General features: G+C 41.2%; 1 protein-coding gene across 1 annotated transcript; it reads right to left on the bottom strand.

Moving 5' to 3' along the window:
- Positions 1-677: 677 nt before the first annotated feature.
- LOC146706608 (olfactomedin-4-like) lies at positions 678-11,418 on the bottom strand. Its single transcript, XM_085465279.1, has 7 exons — positions 10,866-11,418; positions 10,620-10,742; positions 10,333-10,551; positions 7,234-7,387; positions 2,126-2,353; positions 1,537-1,705; positions 678-1,457 (listed from the first exon to the last, which is right to left on the bottom strand). The coding sequence occupies exons 1-7, from the start codon at positions 10,917-10,919 to the stop codon at positions 1,022-1,024; spliced, it is 1,383 nt and encodes a 460-aa protein (XP_085321405.1). The 5' UTR covers positions 10,920-11,418; the 3' UTR covers positions 678-1,021.
- Positions 11,419-18,015: the final 6,597 nt, after the last annotated feature.

Raw genomic sequence — 18,015 nt, 5'->3', positions numbered from 1 at the left:
ATTGACTGTGTCAAAATTGAATCGAATCACTGGTGGAAATCAAAATACATTGCCCTATACCATTGGGACCACTTTGGATTTTACCTTCCATATCTGCTTCCATTGCTGCACATGGACATCCTTCTCCTGTCCTGGTTCTGCTGGAAGTTCCTTCCTGTTAAAAAGGAGTTTTTCCTTTCCACTGTCGCCAAATCACCTGCTCATGGGAGCGATATGATTGTTGGGGTTTCTCTGGGTTTTTTTTATATTATTATAGGGTTTTTACTTTACAATATAAACACAACAGCGTATCAGTTGAGTGTAGGCCATTGCACCTTGGTGGTCTGCGCTTGAATTATGAACTATAAAATGTGTAATATCAGATACTTGAAGGATAATTTTAAATGTTACACAATGTTAAGGTTAGTCAGTGTAAATGCTGGAGAATATTTCACAAATATCTCCATAAACAATGTAAATGGTAGATACCATTAGAAAGTAGGAATGTTTTTATTCATGTGGCCATTTAAAAAAAAATTGTCTGTAAAATTAATCATAGATTAGTTTTCTGCATTCAGAAAAAAGAGGATTTTTATGTCACGCATGGAAAGAGCCAGTACTTAGAGTAATACACTGGTACAACAACTAACGAGTTGATAATCAGTTTGAATTTAATTTACTTATTTAGATAACTGCTACGCTAATGTCACTGCAAGGATTTCTCCACAAATGTCAGAACAACAATCGTGTAACTTTTATGAGAATATGACATTTGTATGTTTACATAAAAAAAAATATAATAACATAGTTAGACTGACTCTGAACATTAAAACCACTACACTGGAAATATTGATTTTATTGAATAAAGAGAGTACAAGGCAACAATGAACTATTTATTTACACTGGTAGAATTAGATTAATGGAGAAATACATTGTTTATGAAATGTGATGCATTAAACATGAAACATCTTGAGAAAAAACTGTTTTGAATTCAGACTTTTATAGAGATCAATCAATTTTGCAGAAATGAAACAACATCAATTTACCCAAACAACACCTTGTAGGAAACCATGTTGGAGTCACAGTAAGCATGCAGCATCTGGTCCACAGGGCTGTAATTTAGGCTTTGAATGTTGGGAGACATTTTGTTCATGAAGATGCCAATGTTGAACTTCTCCTGTCCCGTCACGGTGTTGAATGAGTAAAAGATCTCCTCGACCTCCCTGTTAATGTAACGTGTCGCATAGAGAACGCCACACGCCATGAAGGTGTTGGTCACTGCCCGCTTGTAGACTGAAGTGCGCCAGGTACGCCTAAGTGTTGGTGTTTCACCCTCCTCTAGCTTGGAGAGAACCAAGTTGCCAAAGTCCTGAGTGGTGGTGTAGACCACCCAGACACCAGACTCATCTGTTGCCAGGTCCAGGTCAGTGTATGGGTAGCATTCCTCAAGATGGCAGAAGTTACCTTTTGAGTTGTACCTGGTTAACAGAGGATAGCAGTGAAAGTTTCTGTCATAGTTATTCTTTAAACTAACATTTTCAAAGTTGAGTAACAAACCTGGTGCCTTTTGGTAGTTGTAAGGTTGTGACACTTTTAGTGGTGAGATTAAATCGACAAACATAATCTTGGTTGTAACAGTTGTAGTACAAAGCCCCTCCATACAGAACATTATTTGGACCCTGGATAGTGTTGGTAGTTGGGTTTGAGGAGTGGATCTGGACGTTACCTGAAGAAGAAAAAGGAGGAATAAACGTATGTTAATAGTTTAAAACTATAATTTGCTTCACAGAAATGTGCCAGTAATTAAAACAATCGTGCACTTTACTTTATTCCACTTTAAGTAAGGAAAATGTCAGTGTTCTCTTATAATATTAAAGAGTAAAGTCACTTTTATTGTGGTCTGCATAATTCAATTTTAGGTACAGTTGAGTATTGTAGTTACCTAGCAAACTTTAAACGGTCCTTTCCATACACATTCAGTAACCCAACGTACAACAAACCTCCAGGTTAATTTCTTTCTTTCTTGGAAATTCAAATGATTCAATAAACTACTAATTTACCAACTTCAGTGTGATCCCAGTATAAACAGTAAGGGTTTTTTACATTTCGTAGGGGAATAAACAAAGAGAAGCGAGCAGTTCCTTACCTGGGACGCTCACTCCAATGATGAGAGAACTTAGACTGCTGTAAAGACGAACATAGTGGGCATATATATTACTGGAAGTCAACATGACCAGCCAATACCAGCTCTCTTTGCCTTTCTCTGGTCTGGGATCACGACCCCAGGCTCCGTAAGCATACGAGCCAGGATATTCTCCTTTTGTGTAGACCTTTGGCTCAGTAACATTAACAAGCCGGCTGCGTGCACAGGTACCTGAGGGGAAATGTATAGTGTGTATTAGCTGTTCTCCGTGAGGCTACTTTTATGGAGGAAATGCATATTATAACAGGCCTTTTAAATTTATTTATATGACAAACTAGAAATTCTTTTATCAATGCATGCTGGGGTTTATTCATCATATAACGATTGAGCTTTCTTTTACTGCAACTACTTTAAAGTAATAATTGTTATTATTATATTATTTATTAAATGAATTCGGTTCAATTCATGATAGCTTGTGTAACTACCTTTTGAACAAATAACTTGAATTAATGATTTTCTGTATGACATTATGTGTTTCTTTCATCTTGTCGACTTCTTCTTTGCAATGTTGCAAAGCTCTCTGAAGGACCCAGCCAAGCATCTAAGTTCGGTTGAGGTTGGGACCTAGCCTTTTACTTCACATATTTTTATTTGAGGTTGTATTTACCTAATTTTAAAGCTTATTGATAGCCATGTTTATCAGTGCAAGTGATTCCTTGTTGCTATTTGAATCCAATTTCAATGCACTGATTGGATTCTTTCATCAGCTGACACAGGCGATCGAGATGATTGATTACTCTAGTGAAAGGCAATGGATAATTAATGGATCCTCACCACATGCAGCTGAGCACTTTTTCTCACATTTGTTTCAGCTTTTCTGACTCAATGACAGATCAAGATTTGGTCTTATTAAGAACTTCACCTATTTTGTATTTTCAATTCAACTGAGTCCTTAATTTTTGTCATCTTTAGAAGTTTAAGGAGCTTGGAAAGAAAAGCGTCTGGACTTCTTTGAGTTGCTTGAAGACGTTTCACCTCTCATCCGAGAAGCTTCTTCAGTTCTAAGGGTTAAATGGTGGAGAGTCCCAGATTTAAACCCAGTGGGAGTTTCCCCCCACAGAGGGGCAAAGGACCCCCTGATGATCCTCTACTTAATCACATGAGCCAAGGTGTGAAAGCAGGTGTGGGTCACAATCAGCCAGGGTTTCGGGTGAGCTCATTGTGAAACCTGGCCCCACCTGATCATGTGATTTCCTGAGGTCAGATGGCCCAGGATGTGAGTGGGCGTTAAGGCGTCTGGGAAGGGATCTCAAAACTGGATTATAGATGGCAGAGAGTTGGTGTCGTAAACCACCGCCTCTGTTCAAAGATGGTCGTTCACAGTGGACGTAAATGGCTTCTTTCACTCCTCTTTCAGACCATCTGTCCTCTCTGTCCAAAATGTGAACATTGGCATCCTCAAAAGAGTGACCTTTGTACTTAAGATGCAGATGAACTGCTGCGTCTTGTCCCGTGGAGGTGGCTCTTCTATGTTGTGCCATGAGCTTGTGAAGTGGCTGTTTGGTCTCTCCGATGTAGAGCTCTGGGTATTCCTCGCTGCACTGTACAGCAAACACCACATTGTTAAGTTTTTGTTTAGGAGTTTTGTCTTTCAGGTGAACCAGTTTCTGTCTGTGTGTGTTGCTGGGTCTGAAATACACTGGGATGTCATGCTTGGAGAAAACTCTCCTGAGTTTCTCTGATACACCGGCTACATAGGGGATGACAATGTTGTTGCGTCTGTCTTTCTTATCCTCCCTCCCTGGTGTCTGATCTTCTTTCCTGTGCCTCTTTGCTGACTTTATAAACGCCCAATTAGGATAACCGCATGTTTTAAGTGCTTCCTTTACATGTGTGTGTTCCTTCTTTTTCTCTTCAGGCTTAGAGGGAACATGTTCTGCCCGATGGTGTAGGGTCCTGATTACCCCAAGTTTGTGTTGCAGAGGGTGATGGGAGTCAAAGAGGAAGTACTGGTCCGTGTGTGTGAGCTTCCGGTAAACTTCAATGTTGAGGTTGCCATTCTCTTCAATGTGCACAGCGCAGTCCAGGAAAGGCAAACAGTTATCCTTTGTGTCTTCCCTGGTGAACTTGATGTTTTTATCCACGGCGTTAATGTGCGCAGTGAAGGATTCCACTTGTCTTTTGATTTTGACGCAGGTGTCGTCTACATATCTGTACCAGAGGCTGGGTACTCTCCAGAGGTGGGTAGTAACGAGTTACATTTACTCCGTTACATTTACTTGAGTACGTTTTTGAAAAAAATGTACTTTTAAAGTACCTTTTTTGCACGGTACTTTTTACTTTTACTTGAGTACATTTGTGAAGAAGAAACGGTACTTTTACTCGGTACATTAACGGTACATTTGCACAATTCGAGTCGTTACTTTAAAACAAAAATAAAAATTTGTTTAACACATTAGATAACATGCTGCCAGTGGAGTTTTTACCAATGAGATGTGGCCATGCAGTCACATGACCAGTTTGAAACTGTGGCGGGCAGAGCGGCCCAAGCGTTTCAAAGTAGCGGACACACGGAAAGAAGAAACATGAAAACATGGCAGAGTCTACGCTAGAGCTGAAGAGAACACCCTTGGCCTCATATACAAAGAATGTTTTGCTTAAAAGCAGAACAAAGGAACAGCTATGTCTTCAGTGTCGGTGTCTTCAGTGAGAGCCAAAACAAACCAACTTTTCAGCGTGAAACAACTCAACTCGTGTAACCTGAGGAAACGGTAAGTTTTCTCTAAATATCTTTTTAGCTCTGGTTAGCTGGATGTCAGTCTTATGTTACAGCAGCTGTCATATTTTCGGCGCTATGTTGTAGTGAGATAAGTTTGTGGGTGTTTTGTGCAGCTTCGGCTGTCCTGTTAACTGCTCGCTGGTTAGCTAACATGACCTATAAGCTAACAGCTAGCCTGGTTAATGATGCTAGAGTTCAATGCGCATGCAAACAGCTCGTCTCTACTGCTTTAACTGTTAAAACAGAAGGCAATACTGCGGCTGACAAGGTTTAATATGTGAAACAGCAGCTTGTTTAGTTTAAACGGTCTACATTAAGCTGGGCAAACACTGTGCGATTTTTTTCAGTCACGTTATTCAGCTCCTGCTCAAACTGTACAATTGAATCTCAGGGGTTAGAAGTTCATAGGTCACGATGCAGGGCCTGACACTCTGATGCGACCTGAGTGCTCAAACTGTGCGTCCATAACATGAAGCTTATCATACAAAACCTGTCACTCGCTCTCCCTCTCTCTGTCTTTTACTCACACAGACACACACACACACACCATCAACTTTGCTAAATTACTAATGAAAAACATTGACAAGGCAGCTGTGATTGAGCAGCAATGTCCATCCAACTCTTTTCATGGTTGTTGTAGTCGTGATAATTTTGTGAGGCTACATTGAAAAGCCTCAGATACGTAAGCGTAGAGCTGCCACCCAGGCAAAAGAAAAATAGAGCTATATCACGTTATAACGTGAAAAGTATATTGTTCTAACAACCTCACAACCAATGTGATATTATGTGATATTATATTGTTCAGATATAATATGAATGTGATATTATATTGTTCAATAGAGCTATATCACGCTATAACGTGAAAAGTTTATTGTTCTAACAATATACTTTTCACGTTATAACGTGATATAGCTCTATTTTTCTTTTGCCTGGGTGGCAGCTCTACGCTTAGGTACTCGGATGAGCTTGCCTCATCCTACAAGTTGTGCCTCCATCTCTTGTGTCCAGATCACATGCTGCACTGCCGTGCTGCTCCACCTTTTCTCTTTCATTTCTGTGTTTGTGCGTGCGCAGTGTGACAGACTGTGTTGAGGGGCGACAGGATTTCAAACAGGTTTGATTATCATGCGACCGTACGATTGATGATTGGGAGCTGGTTGTGAGGTGTTAACTGCTTATCGTTACCCCATGTATACTACATGATGCACACACGATAAAGGCAAAACACGGGCCGATCCCCAAAACGGTTGCGCGACTGAAAAATCGGTTCAAAATGGGCCAAGAATTGCACAGTGTATGGCCAGCTTTTGGAGGCTAGCTCCAAACAAACATCTGCAGCTTGGCAGCACAATAAGCCCCGACCTAATTCTTTTGCAAACGTTACATCTTTCCACGGGTCTCCACTTCATCAGACATCACCTAGACTCAGAGCTGGATGAGGCCAGCACAAACAGCGGCCTATTCGACGAAGATGATGGATCCATGGGGTCAGGAAAACCAGAAAAGGCGGGTAAAGGCGGTGATATGTAACGCGGTCAGTGATTTTGTCCCTTTCAAGGTCTTGAAAACTTTCTTTTTGTAGCTGCTTGTGGGGTCTCGCTTTAAGGCTTCGTAGGTATTGTTGTCACTGATATAGTGATGTTGTGGTCTTTGCTCAGGAAAGCAACGGCCTTCTTTTCTTGTAATGTGAGGTTAGACGGAGGGACTTTGGCACTGGAGAGGGTGGCGGAGACTTTCATTCTGATTTGCTCTGCTTCTGTCTGTGATGATTTGTTAATCCGTATGGCAGTTTCTGTGGCTGTGATGAGGTCCACTATGGGCAACTGTTGCGGAACAATGGCAAAATTGAGTCCTTTGGCTAATACTTTGTTTTCAGGTTCAGTGAGATTCCGGTCTGAAAAGTTCTTCTCCCATTTTTCCTGACTGTCCTCAGGTGTGTGTTCTTCTCTGAGTTGTGTAGATTCAGACTGGGGAGTGGGTGTTCAAGCAACTCAAAGAAGTCCAGACGCTTTTCTTTCCAAGCTCCTTAGACTACGATGACCTGGATGACTGAGAACCTTCACAGACATCTTTAGAAGTTATTTTCTTCAGTGATCTTCTCCATATTTATCTTATCTTACATTAGCTTAGTTAAGCTTACCTTGGCTTAATGTAAAGATCAGTCAAGTTGGTATGGACACAAATGATTTCATGCTACTAGGCAATATGAATTTACAAGAAAAGATTATTAATTGCTCCAACCCTCAATAATTGGTTCCCACCCCCACCAGGAAAAGAGAAACAAATAAACAATCTTTTTTTTTTTTTTTTAAAAACTGCTTGATTGACTCACCCTGTGGAGGCTCAGTGGGTGCGACAGTAGTGTTCAGTTTTTCGCTGCACTTGCGTAGATCAACCTTCAGAGCAGCAATGGCTTGTTGTCCCTTTATCACCTGCATGGTGTCGAACTTCTCCAGCTCTTGCATCTCTGTTTTCAAATTCTCCAGCTGAGACAATTTTGGATTGTTTACAAAATCATGAAAAGAGCAACAGGCATCAGTTAAAAATCTATTTCTATATCTATTTTACAATTTTTTTGTACAATTTATTTAAACAATTACTAAATGCAACAACAAATGAATGTCTGTTTAGCTTGCATTTAATCCCAAAAATTTTAAATGTATCAGATATAGATTTGTGGGGTGTAGAATTAATGTTTTATCTTTAAGGCTCATGTACACCCATTATCTTATATTACACAATTACCTCATAATTTGTATCATGCATTTATGTTGTATCCTTCATCGCAAACCGATATGCATTGCAGAGTAATTTGGGATTTAGACTGCTACACTCAGATACTAAGACATAAACAGAGTGAAGCCTTCTTTTCTGAGGAATGTGTGAGGGCGATGGTCTACCTGGACTGGTGGCCCTAATTGAAAGGTAGTCACAATTGCGGTTACTGAGGCTACAGTCTCCACTGCCTCCGTGGTGGGTATGCATGTGAAGCGAGAGACTACATCAAAGAACACCATGGTTTCATCTGGATCCAGGGTAAATTTCTGGACCTTGTCGGTGTAATCGGTGGAGTTCTTGATGTGATACAGGGTGTTCTCCCCACACAACACAATGCACTACCAGATGAGCTGAATGAGTTCTACGCTTGTTTCAATACCCTAAACACCAACCAACACAGAGGGATTCTACCAGTAGAGGCAGCTCTTCACTCACTGTGACTTTGACTGAAGTATGCAAGGTTCTGAGGAGGACTAACCCCCGAAAAGCAGCCGGTCGTGACAACATCCTAAGCCATGCTTTGAGGGTCTGCTCTTCGGTGAGGTGTTTACAGACATTTTTAATTTATCCCTCATCCAGTCAGCTGTGCCCACATGCTTCAAGTCAACCACCTCCCCAAGAAAAACAACATAACCTGTCTGAACCTGTAATGAAGTGTTTTGAGAGGATAGTCCCATATCAAAGATACCATCCCGGACACACTAGATCCTCTGCAATCCTCTGCATATGGTAAGAACCTTTCTACCGAAGACGCCGTTAATGCAACCATCCAAACAGCCCTTTCAGACCTCCAAAATAAGGACACCTACATTCAAATGCTGTTTACAGACTAGAGTTTTGCATTCAACACCATCATTCCAAACAGACCGTTGGGAAAGCTCTCCACTCTTGGACTGACACCCTCCCTCTGTTGCTGGGTCCTGGACTTCCTCACTAAGATACTCAATGGTGTAAAGATAGTGAGCACAGGGATCCCCCAAGGCTATGTGGTCAATCCACTCCTGGACACCCTTTTCACCCAGAACTGTGTCTCTTCCCAGTACAACACCTCCATCATTAATTTTGTTGATGGGAGATGATCATCATGATGACTAAGGAGATGATTGTTGACCCGAGGATGAGGAGAGACCAGCACGCCTCACTATACATCAACGGGACTCAGGTGGAGACGGTGAAGACATTCAAATCTCTTTGTACCCACATCAGTGAGGATCTCACCTGGACCCATAACACACAGCAGATCATCAAGAAGGTTCAACAACAACTCTTTTATCTAAGAAAGCTGAAAAAATTTGGATTACCCTCCAAACTGCTCAGCAACTTTTACAGATGCACAGTGGAGAGTATTCTGACAAACTCCGGGAATGGAAATAACACCATTCAGGAAAGGAAGGCTCTCCAGCGTGTCTCTAAAATGGCGCAATTCATCTGCGGAGTACCCTTGCCATGCTTAGAGTCAGTTGGGGTTTATTCTAACTTATTTCAGTTATTTTTTTATTTAGTTGTTTGTAGGGAACTTGCAAAATGACAATTTCATTGCTCAGCGTAAGCATTTGTGTTTTGCAGTGTATATGACAATAAACTTCTTAAATCTTGAATAATTCTTTGATAGCCCATGTGTTTAAAGCTGTTTGAGATATTGTACTACCCATAAAAACAATAACCTGGGTTAAATGTATGTCTTTGTTCATTGTTGTTCTTGCACTTTCTTTCTGATTTTCCTCCTTAAGTCTTTGTCTGAGAATTGCACACCTCCGGTAAACTGGAAGTGAACAGCGCAGAGGAAAAGTGAAGACAAAGTAGTAAGAAATGGTCTATTCATTAGAGTGCGACACCGTTTGTGCAAAGAGGATACTACAGGTAAAAAAAATTAGTGCCAACTAGTGGCAGGACTGAGCTCAAGTGCTATCTGGCTCCATCTGGTGGAAGGAGGGGGGGTCTGCAGAATCTTGGAATCTTCTGGTGACAATAACAACAATGTGTCAAACGATGATTAAAGGGAAGCTAAGCTCCTTAGACTACGATGACCTGGATGACTGAGAACCTTCACAGACATTGTGTTGTGTAAAATCTTAAATAAAATTGCAACCACCAGCTGAGCTCGTCTTTTGAAGTGAGATTTATCAAAAGAAAAAGAAAAACACTGCAGAAAACGTTTTTTAGGAAGGACACCGCCCTGAACTATTTTATACCTCCCCAAACACTCTCAAACAAAGAACATTCCTCATTCTCAAGGTAACTGAGGCCAGAAAAGCAGCTCTAGATGGCTCCACTCTGGTCCACCTTTGCCGACAAGCTCACCTCCACCATATCAAGGCACAATTCTTGAGCAACCACCCATGCAAGCCTCACTCATGGTGGACAGATGTGGAGTTTTAGAAGAGAAGGGAGCTGCACTACCACATTGTTTTTACTGCATTTTTTTTTACCAGATTCAATAAAAGTGTTTACTGCTTTTCTCTTTGAGCCACAGGTCCATGGTGCCATGTAAGCCAAATTTGAAATTGCAACCGTCTAATAATAAATTGTGAAAACGTATAATATGAGTGTTTTTCACTTTTCTCATGAAAACACTCAGCTGGGACAAAGATACAGTGATGTAGTAATCTTTAGAATGATGTCAGCATTTTGCAGCATGTGGTTGTGAATCTACCTGTTCAGTGGCGTTAGCAGTGAGGATCTGGTGTTTCTGGGTGGTGCTGTTGAGCTTGTCAATCAGCTGCTTGATCTCAGTCATTTCATTCTCTATAACATACAAGCTGAGAACTCCATACAGCTCTCCGTCATCCTCCTTCTCCAGGATCAGCACATCTTTGTTCAGCTGGGAGAGGCGATGCTCCAACCCCAGCAGCAGACTCTCCAGCTCCACAGTCTGCAGAGGCAGCAGTGATTAACCAGGAATGGAGACAAACAGTATGAGAGCTTTAAAAGACTAGTTACCTTCTCTGGGGTGATGTTGCTGTTGCAGTCTGATACATTGGTTTCAACTATCCTGAGTTTTTCATGAGGGAATGCCTTCTCTGAGTTATTCAGCTCACATGCACATGTTTCTAGTGGAGACACCTGAAAGATAGATTAACTGGCAAGTGAAATAAGCAGAACATCACATTTAGTGGTATTTTACATTTTTTACTTAATAGAAAATAGATATTTTTTCATTGAAATGAAGTCTTCAGTATTTCTTACCTGTTGGGTGAATGTGAGCAGAGCCCACAGTGGAATGATCATGTACAGCTTCATGGTGAATCAGAGAGCAGAGCTGAACAAAACCCTCTCTAAAGTGTTTGATTGTGGCACTGGGACTGCAGCAGCACCTTCTAACTTGCAAACACTCCCACTATCCTGTGGATATGAGGAAGTGGATGTGGGTGTGTTTGCATTTTTATCCATCGCTTTGTTTTCTCTATTTTCTGATTTGGATTACAGCAACACCGAGAATTTGCACTTAAGCATGGGAAATGACAGTAAAAGCATCTTCAGCTATACAAAATAAATATCTCACATTTAATAAAGTACCAAATAACAGCTAAAGGATTCAAACTCTGAGTCACTGTTAAACCTATGGTCTATGTGTGATGAGAGGAAGATGCAAACCAATCCAAAAGCTGTGAACAGTGACTAATGGATGTATTTTATTCATTTTTTTTTTTTTTGTTATTTTTTCATGAAATTCTATCAGGAAAAGAAAGTCATGGTCATACACTAAATGAACTATTTGAATTTTATAGTTAATTCTGGGTTTTGTTATTCATACAGTGTGTTAGCCACTACCACATTTTGGTGCACACTAAGCTCTTTTAACTGTATCACATATAAATGTACAGTCTTGTGCAGACTTTCTTCTCGTCTCAGACAGTCCCAGACACTGACACGGTCACTGTCCTAATGAGGACACGGATAAGATATATCTTTTAGTGCATGTGTTTGAACATAAAGCCAATAACACAAGAGCTCTAAGAAGAGCTGGAAACAAGCCCAAATACATTTTTAACCACCTGCCAGCGCCATTCTCCTGTCAAAACTGGTCCATTTAGAAATTAGGCTGGAAGATCAGACTACAAGACTACAATGCTGAATGTCTATGGTTACATGTTGAAGGTAAGGCTCTGGCAGCTTTGCTGGGGTCAGCTAACACAAATAGCTTTGTGCAGATCTGAAAAAGAAACAAAGTTGTGTTAGCAATATAGAAGAGTTTTGTTTCTTTCCTGGACACAGTTTGTACTTTCCTATCATGCTCTTGTTTTCTTGTGCAATAAAGCAGTGCTATTTTATTCCTCTCAGCATACAAACTGAAATCAGCTGATGTGCAAGAAGAAAAAAACATTTTTGTTTGTTTGTTTGTTTTTTTGTTTGTTTTGCATCACTCTAGGAGTAATGGAAGGTGCAGATTTTAGGAACAGAAAGTGAATAACTTTATGCAAAGTTTAACTGAATGAAACTTGGCTTAAAGATGACATTGCACAGTTTTTCTCATTACTTCAATATAATGTACATCTATGTAGAGAAAACAAAATGTGGAAGGTGTTTCTATTTCTATTCATAACAACGTTGATTTTGTTGATAATAAGGATGTTACTATTCACCTTACTCTAAAATGTCTTCCTTTAGTATTTCATATTATAAAAAATATAAAATTCAGTTTACTAAAAGATTAAAACTAGCCAAGAAAATTTTTGTTCTGAAAAGTCAGGGGAATCATGTAAAAATGTTCAAAACACATGGAATGTCATTAATGAAATGCTAAATAAAGAACACTCTGGAAGTATTCCATCTCAACTATCCAATGGCATTAAGAATTTCAGTATTTTGCTTGATACTTTTTTGGTAATGTTGACCCTTCATTAGCTAAAAACATTGTAATATCACGCAATGCCATTTACAAAAAAGTTTAGCACAATTATTGTAAAGGTTTGGAGATGAGAGGTGTGGACCCAAGCGCAGACAATGATGCAGGAGAGAGTGTCTCAAACGGAAAACAAGCCTTTACTTTGCCTGATGAAACACTACAGAAACAAAAGCAGAGGAAAACTGAAGGAAGCAAACTAAACCTGAACTGGGTAAAGCTAAGTATAACAACATGGGGAACATAGAAAACAGAACCTTACAACCGGGAATGTGGCACATGAAACACTGGGGATGACAGACAGGCATGATACACAGACACTCCGACGAAGAACAGAGGAAACAACGCACTAAATAGACACACAAGGTAAGAAGAAAATGGCACACAGGAGGGAGACACAGCTGAACGTGGGACTCTCCAAAGTAAAACAGGAAATACAAGACAGAAAACCACAATTCCCAGAATGAAACTCAAACTAGAAACACAAAACACTGGGTTGCAGACACATGACAATGACACCTATTCTTGTTTAGGTGTGTTTGACCGTCCAACTCCTAAAAAGATTTTGCAAATAATACTAAAATGAAAGACGTTGCTCCAGGCCACATCAAGATAAGAGCTAGTCTTATTAAGAAAGTAGATCCTCTTATTGTTGAACCCTTTACACACGTTCTTTCTTTGTTCTTAAAAGTAGGTATTGTACCAAGGGATTTAAAAGTAGTTAAAGTAATTCCTTTATTCAAACTTGGAATATACTAGTTTCTTTAGTAACTATCGGCCTATTTCCGTGTTACCTGTTCTCTTCAAAGTACTTGAAAAATTAGTTCACACAAGAATTTCAAAACATCTGTCTGATAGTAATATATTGTATAATCACCAGTATGGATTCAGAGAAAAAAATGCCTATGGCTCTTCTACAGGTCTACAGTAGTTAAAATTACAACAGATTTAGATGACGAAAAATATTTTCTGGGTATATTCCTAAATGTGCCAAAGGCGTTTGACACAGTTAATTTTTAAATTCTCTTAATAAAATTTAATAACATTGGAATATTGTTCTTGAATGGTTTCATAGTTACCTTTTTAAAAGAGAACAATATGTCTCTATTAATAACCAGAATTCCAATAGACTTGCCAAGGCTCGGGGGCTGGCCCGTTCCAGCTACGAGAGGGAGACTCCAGGGCATGAGCAGACATTAACCCATTTCCATTTGCATTTCTCCACAGGTCTCGGCGACTGCAGACATTGTGCCTTACTAGCCGAGACCCGCACGAGCGCCAGTGCAGGCATGTTGGAGGTGCGAGTGACTGGGACATGTCCGCTGGGAGACCCAGGGTGACCCAGGAAAAAACACTGGAAGCCCCAAAGATACACCCACCACTCACTTGGATCATGACAGAAACCACTTCTCTGGTGAGCACCATTTTGATATGCGGCCTGGCGTGATGGCGCATTGACGGCCCTAGGGGTTACCTGAGCATAAGAGGCAAATTGTTCAAAATAATTGACTATAAAATAATTGTCACACTTTCGTTTGGCTTGTTCTGAGCCCCTGATACTTTCCAGCGCCTCATGGACCAGGTACTGTGTCCACACGCTGCATATGGTGCCGCCTATTTGGATGACAACAAAAGAATACACTTTATATAAGATATTACATCCTACATGTTGTAAAGTTTATGCTATGTGATATAATGTCATAATGTTGCTTTTTAGGCTGTGAAACCCACAGTCTGTGTGTGGTGACCGGAAGATGCAAAACCAATCCAAAAGCTGGGAACAGTGACTAATACATCTACTTTTTTCATTTAAAAAAAATCATGAAATTCCTTCAGGAACAAAAAGTGACTCTTGTACACTGAATGCAACGAATTGCCACAAAACAGCCACAGTGTGACCAATTGCACCATTTGAATTTTATATTTAAATCTGGCTTTTGTTATCACATTTTGGTACACACCATGCTCTTTGACCATATCACATGTAGATGTATAGTCCAGTGCAGACTTTATCTTTGTCTCAGACAGTCCCACACACTCACACAGTTCTTGTTCTAATGAGAACATAGATAAGTAAGTAAGTAAAAGTAAAATTTATTTATATAGCACTTTTTAAGACAAAAACGCTGTTACAAAGTGCTTCACAAGAAGACATGTCAAACAAACAATATAGCAACATAAAGGAAGTATAAAAGCATATCAAACAAGCAATAGTACAATATAAATATAAAATAAAACAACATATTACGCATTAACATTACCCAAATGCCTGTCTAAACAGATGAGTTTTAAGCTGTTTTTTAAAAGAGGCCACCGTGTCGATGGTGCGTAGTGAGGAGGGTAAACCGTTCCACAGTATTGGAGCCAGGGTTTGAAAAGCGTGATCCCCCTTTGTTTTCAGACGAGTCCGTGGAATAGATAGACGACCGCTATCAGTGGATCTAAGAGTCCGCTTTGGAGAATAGGGCTGGAGAAGCTCCGAGATATAGATGGGGGCCTCACCTTGTAGAGACATAAACGTAAAGGTGAGGATTTTAAACTTATATCTATGCTCAACCGGAAGCCAATGCAGGGATTTTAGTATAGGAGTGATATGGGAAAATTTATTGCTGTGGGTTAAAAGCCTTGCTGCAGCATTTTGAACCGCTTGGAGCCGATTTAGTGAGGCCTTAGATACGCAGGAGAAAAGTGCATTACAATAATCCAGCCGGGAGGAAATAAAGGCGTGGACAAGCATCTCCAGTTCGGTTGTGGAGACAATAGTCCTGAGTTTGGCAATATTTCTTAAGTGAAAAAAGCAGGAGCGGGTCACGGATTTAATATGAACGTCAAAGGACAAAGATTGGTCGAAAATTATCCCAAGATTCCGAGCAGTGGCTTTTATCGACGATGAAAAAGCACCCAGATGTTGACTAATCTGGGGCTTGATATTCTCTGGGGCTAGGATTAAGCACTCGGTCTTGTCTGCGTTCAGCTGCAGGAAATTGTTTGTCATCCAAAGATTAATTTCCTTAAGACAGTCCATAAGAGTGGATAGCTTGTCTAATTCCCAAGATTTAAAAGAAATGTATAATTGGATGTCGTCCGCATATAAATGATAGGAAATATTTTTGAAACCGCTAATGATCCGGCCTAAGGGAAGAATATATAGTGAAAATAACAGGGGGCTTAAAACCGAACCTTGTGGAACTCCACATAGAAGCTTAGCCACGTCTGATTGGAAGTTTCCCACTGAAACTAAAAGCGTCCTATCTTCCAGAAATGAGGTGAACCACTTTAGAACAGATCCTGATATCCCTACTGTGCAGTTTAAGCGATGGATTAAGATCTGATGGTCAACGGTATCAAAGGCTGAGCTAAGGTCCAGAAGAACCAGGACTGAGCAATCACCCCTGTCTGCAGCCATCAAGAGGTCATTTGTGACTTTCAGCAGAGCTGTTTCTGTAGAGTGTAACTTTCTGAAACCCGATTGAAATTTATCAAGAATGTTATGCTTCTCCAGCGCTTTCTTTACTTGTAGCCAAACAACTTTTTCTAGGATTTTAGAGATAAAAGGAAGTTTTGAGATGGGCCTGTAGCTTGACTGAAGTGTTGGATCCAGGTTAGGCTTTTTCAGCAGAGGTTGAATAACCCCCTGTTTAAAGCACCTGGGGACAGAGCCAGATAGCAATGAATGGTTTATCAGCGTGACCACAGAGGGCCCGATGGTCTCAAAAACTTTACAGAATAAACGAGTAGGTAAGACATCGGCTAAACTCGTTGAAGGATTCAATTGAGTCAGTGTTTCCAATAAATCCTCTAAAGAAACTGGGAGGAAAGATTCCATAATTATGGGGTGTGGACGATCATGGTTGGTGGGGTTTCCTGAGGGAGTTATGTTATGTCTTAGGCAACTAATCTTATCTTGAAAAAATTTTAAAAATTCACTGCAGTCCTTATCTGAAGAGACGGGTGTACATGGCGTTGGGGGGGAGACAATGCTACTCACTGTATCAAAGACAACTTTCGGATTTCTTTTTCCTACTGCAAGTAGTTGAGAGAAGTAAGTGGCTCTTGAGTCTGACACCATGTCATTAAAGGTAGATAATAGTTCTTTTAAGTGGAGCTTGTGAACCTCGAGTTTTGTGATTTTCCACAGGCGCTCGGTTTTACGGCATATTCGCCTAAAGCTGCGGATAGCTTCTGTAAACCAGGGCGGGCATTTAACAGTACTGCCTTTCCTGATTTTAAGAGGAGCCACTTTATCTAGAATTTTTTGACATTGTGAATTGAAGGAGGCCATCTGCTGATCTATATCGTCTGTTTCAGATAAATTGTTATCAAACAATTCCATAAATTCTTCTACCGCTGAGTCGTTAATTAATCATGAACGCTTCTCATAAACAGAGGGTAGAGTGTCATAAGTAAAAGAGAGATCAAATAAAAGGTATTGTAACGATGGTTAAGTGTTATTGTACAGTGACATGTTGGTGATCTCTTCACACTGTTGTGGTTCCTTTAAGATTCATGTTTGGTTGTGGTACAGGAAGGGGAGGGGGGACCTGGTTGTTTGTGTGTGTGTGGGTGCCAGGCTGAAGAGAGGTGTAGCACGAGGGCGCTCTCCCCTGAGTTAGCAACCCGCTTGCTTATGTGGCGAATAAACGGACAAACTGAGACCCAACCGTCTGGTTCTTGTGAACGTTACATTGGTGTCAGAAGTGGGATAAAGAAAAAAGAACCCCAGAACGCCCGAGACCCTGTTGCCGGCGACGCTTGCCGTTACGAGACGAGGATGTTGCCGGGCAGGATTAAGAAGGAGACGGAGGAGAGGGAGGTTCGTCCGCGCTCGCCCGCCCATGGAGTGAGGGAAACGGCGCTGCGGCTGTCTGCCGAGGCTGGATTTTCTCCAGGTTTGACTAGGCTAGGGAACTGTTCGCACAGCGGCCGCGATTCCGGCGGGAAGGAGTCGACCTCGCTTGGCGCGCCGTCACGTGATGTAAACAAACATGGCGGCGCCCAGCAAGCTGCAGCGAATATAAAAACGCCTAAGTTCAGCGGCAAGACGCCATGGGAAGTGTTTATCGCACAGTTCGAGCTGTTAGCTGTTGCAGCTGGCTGGTCTGAGGAACATAAAGCTCTCCAATTGGCTTTGTGCCTGTGTGAGGATGCAGCTGCATGCCTGCTGCTGCTGACCGAGGAGCAGAGGGGAGATTATAATGCTCTGGTCGGAGCACTTCAGAGGCGCTTCGGGCAGTATAACCAACCAGTGCTGCTGAGGTCGGAGTTCCACAACAGACGCAGATTGCCAGGTGAGCCCCTCCGCATTTTGGCCCATGAAGTCGAGTGCCTTTGCCGGAGGGCGTATGACAGCATGCCACCATCAGTGCAGGCGGAGTTAGCTCGGGACCAGTTCCTGCAGGCCCTGAGCCCTAAAGAGCTCCGCATGCAAACTCAGCTTGCTCGGCCGGCCACACTCAGTGCAGCCCTGGAGCTAGCGTTGGAGAGGGAGATGCT

Source organism: Copadichromis virginalis, linkage group LG7 (assembly GCF_057382275.1).
Source record: "Copadichromis virginalis isolate Kocher_CV1m ecotype Utaka linkage group LG7, C_Virginalis_male_GT1.1, whole genome shotgun sequence".
Taxonomy (NCBI): Eukaryota; Metazoa; Chordata; class Actinopteri; order Cichliformes; family Cichlidae; genus Copadichromis; species Copadichromis virginalis.
This window is presented reverse-complemented; position numbering and strand designations above follow the sequence as displayed.

Excerpts from the sequence above, each read along its gene's own strand:
- LOC146706608 (XM_085465279.1), bottom strand. The coding sequence starts at position 10,919 with ATGAAGCTGTACATGATCATTCCACTGTGGGCTCTGCTCACATTCACC. Across the intron at positions 7,388-10,332 it reads CTGCTAACGCCACTGAACAG|CTGGAGAATTTGAAAACAGA; the intron begins GTAGATTCACAA and ends AAATTGTCTCAG. Across the intron at positions 2,354-7,233 it reads ACCCACTGAGCCTCCACAGG|GTACCTGTGCACGCAGCCGG; the intron begins GTGAGTCAATCA and ends ATTTCCCCTCAG.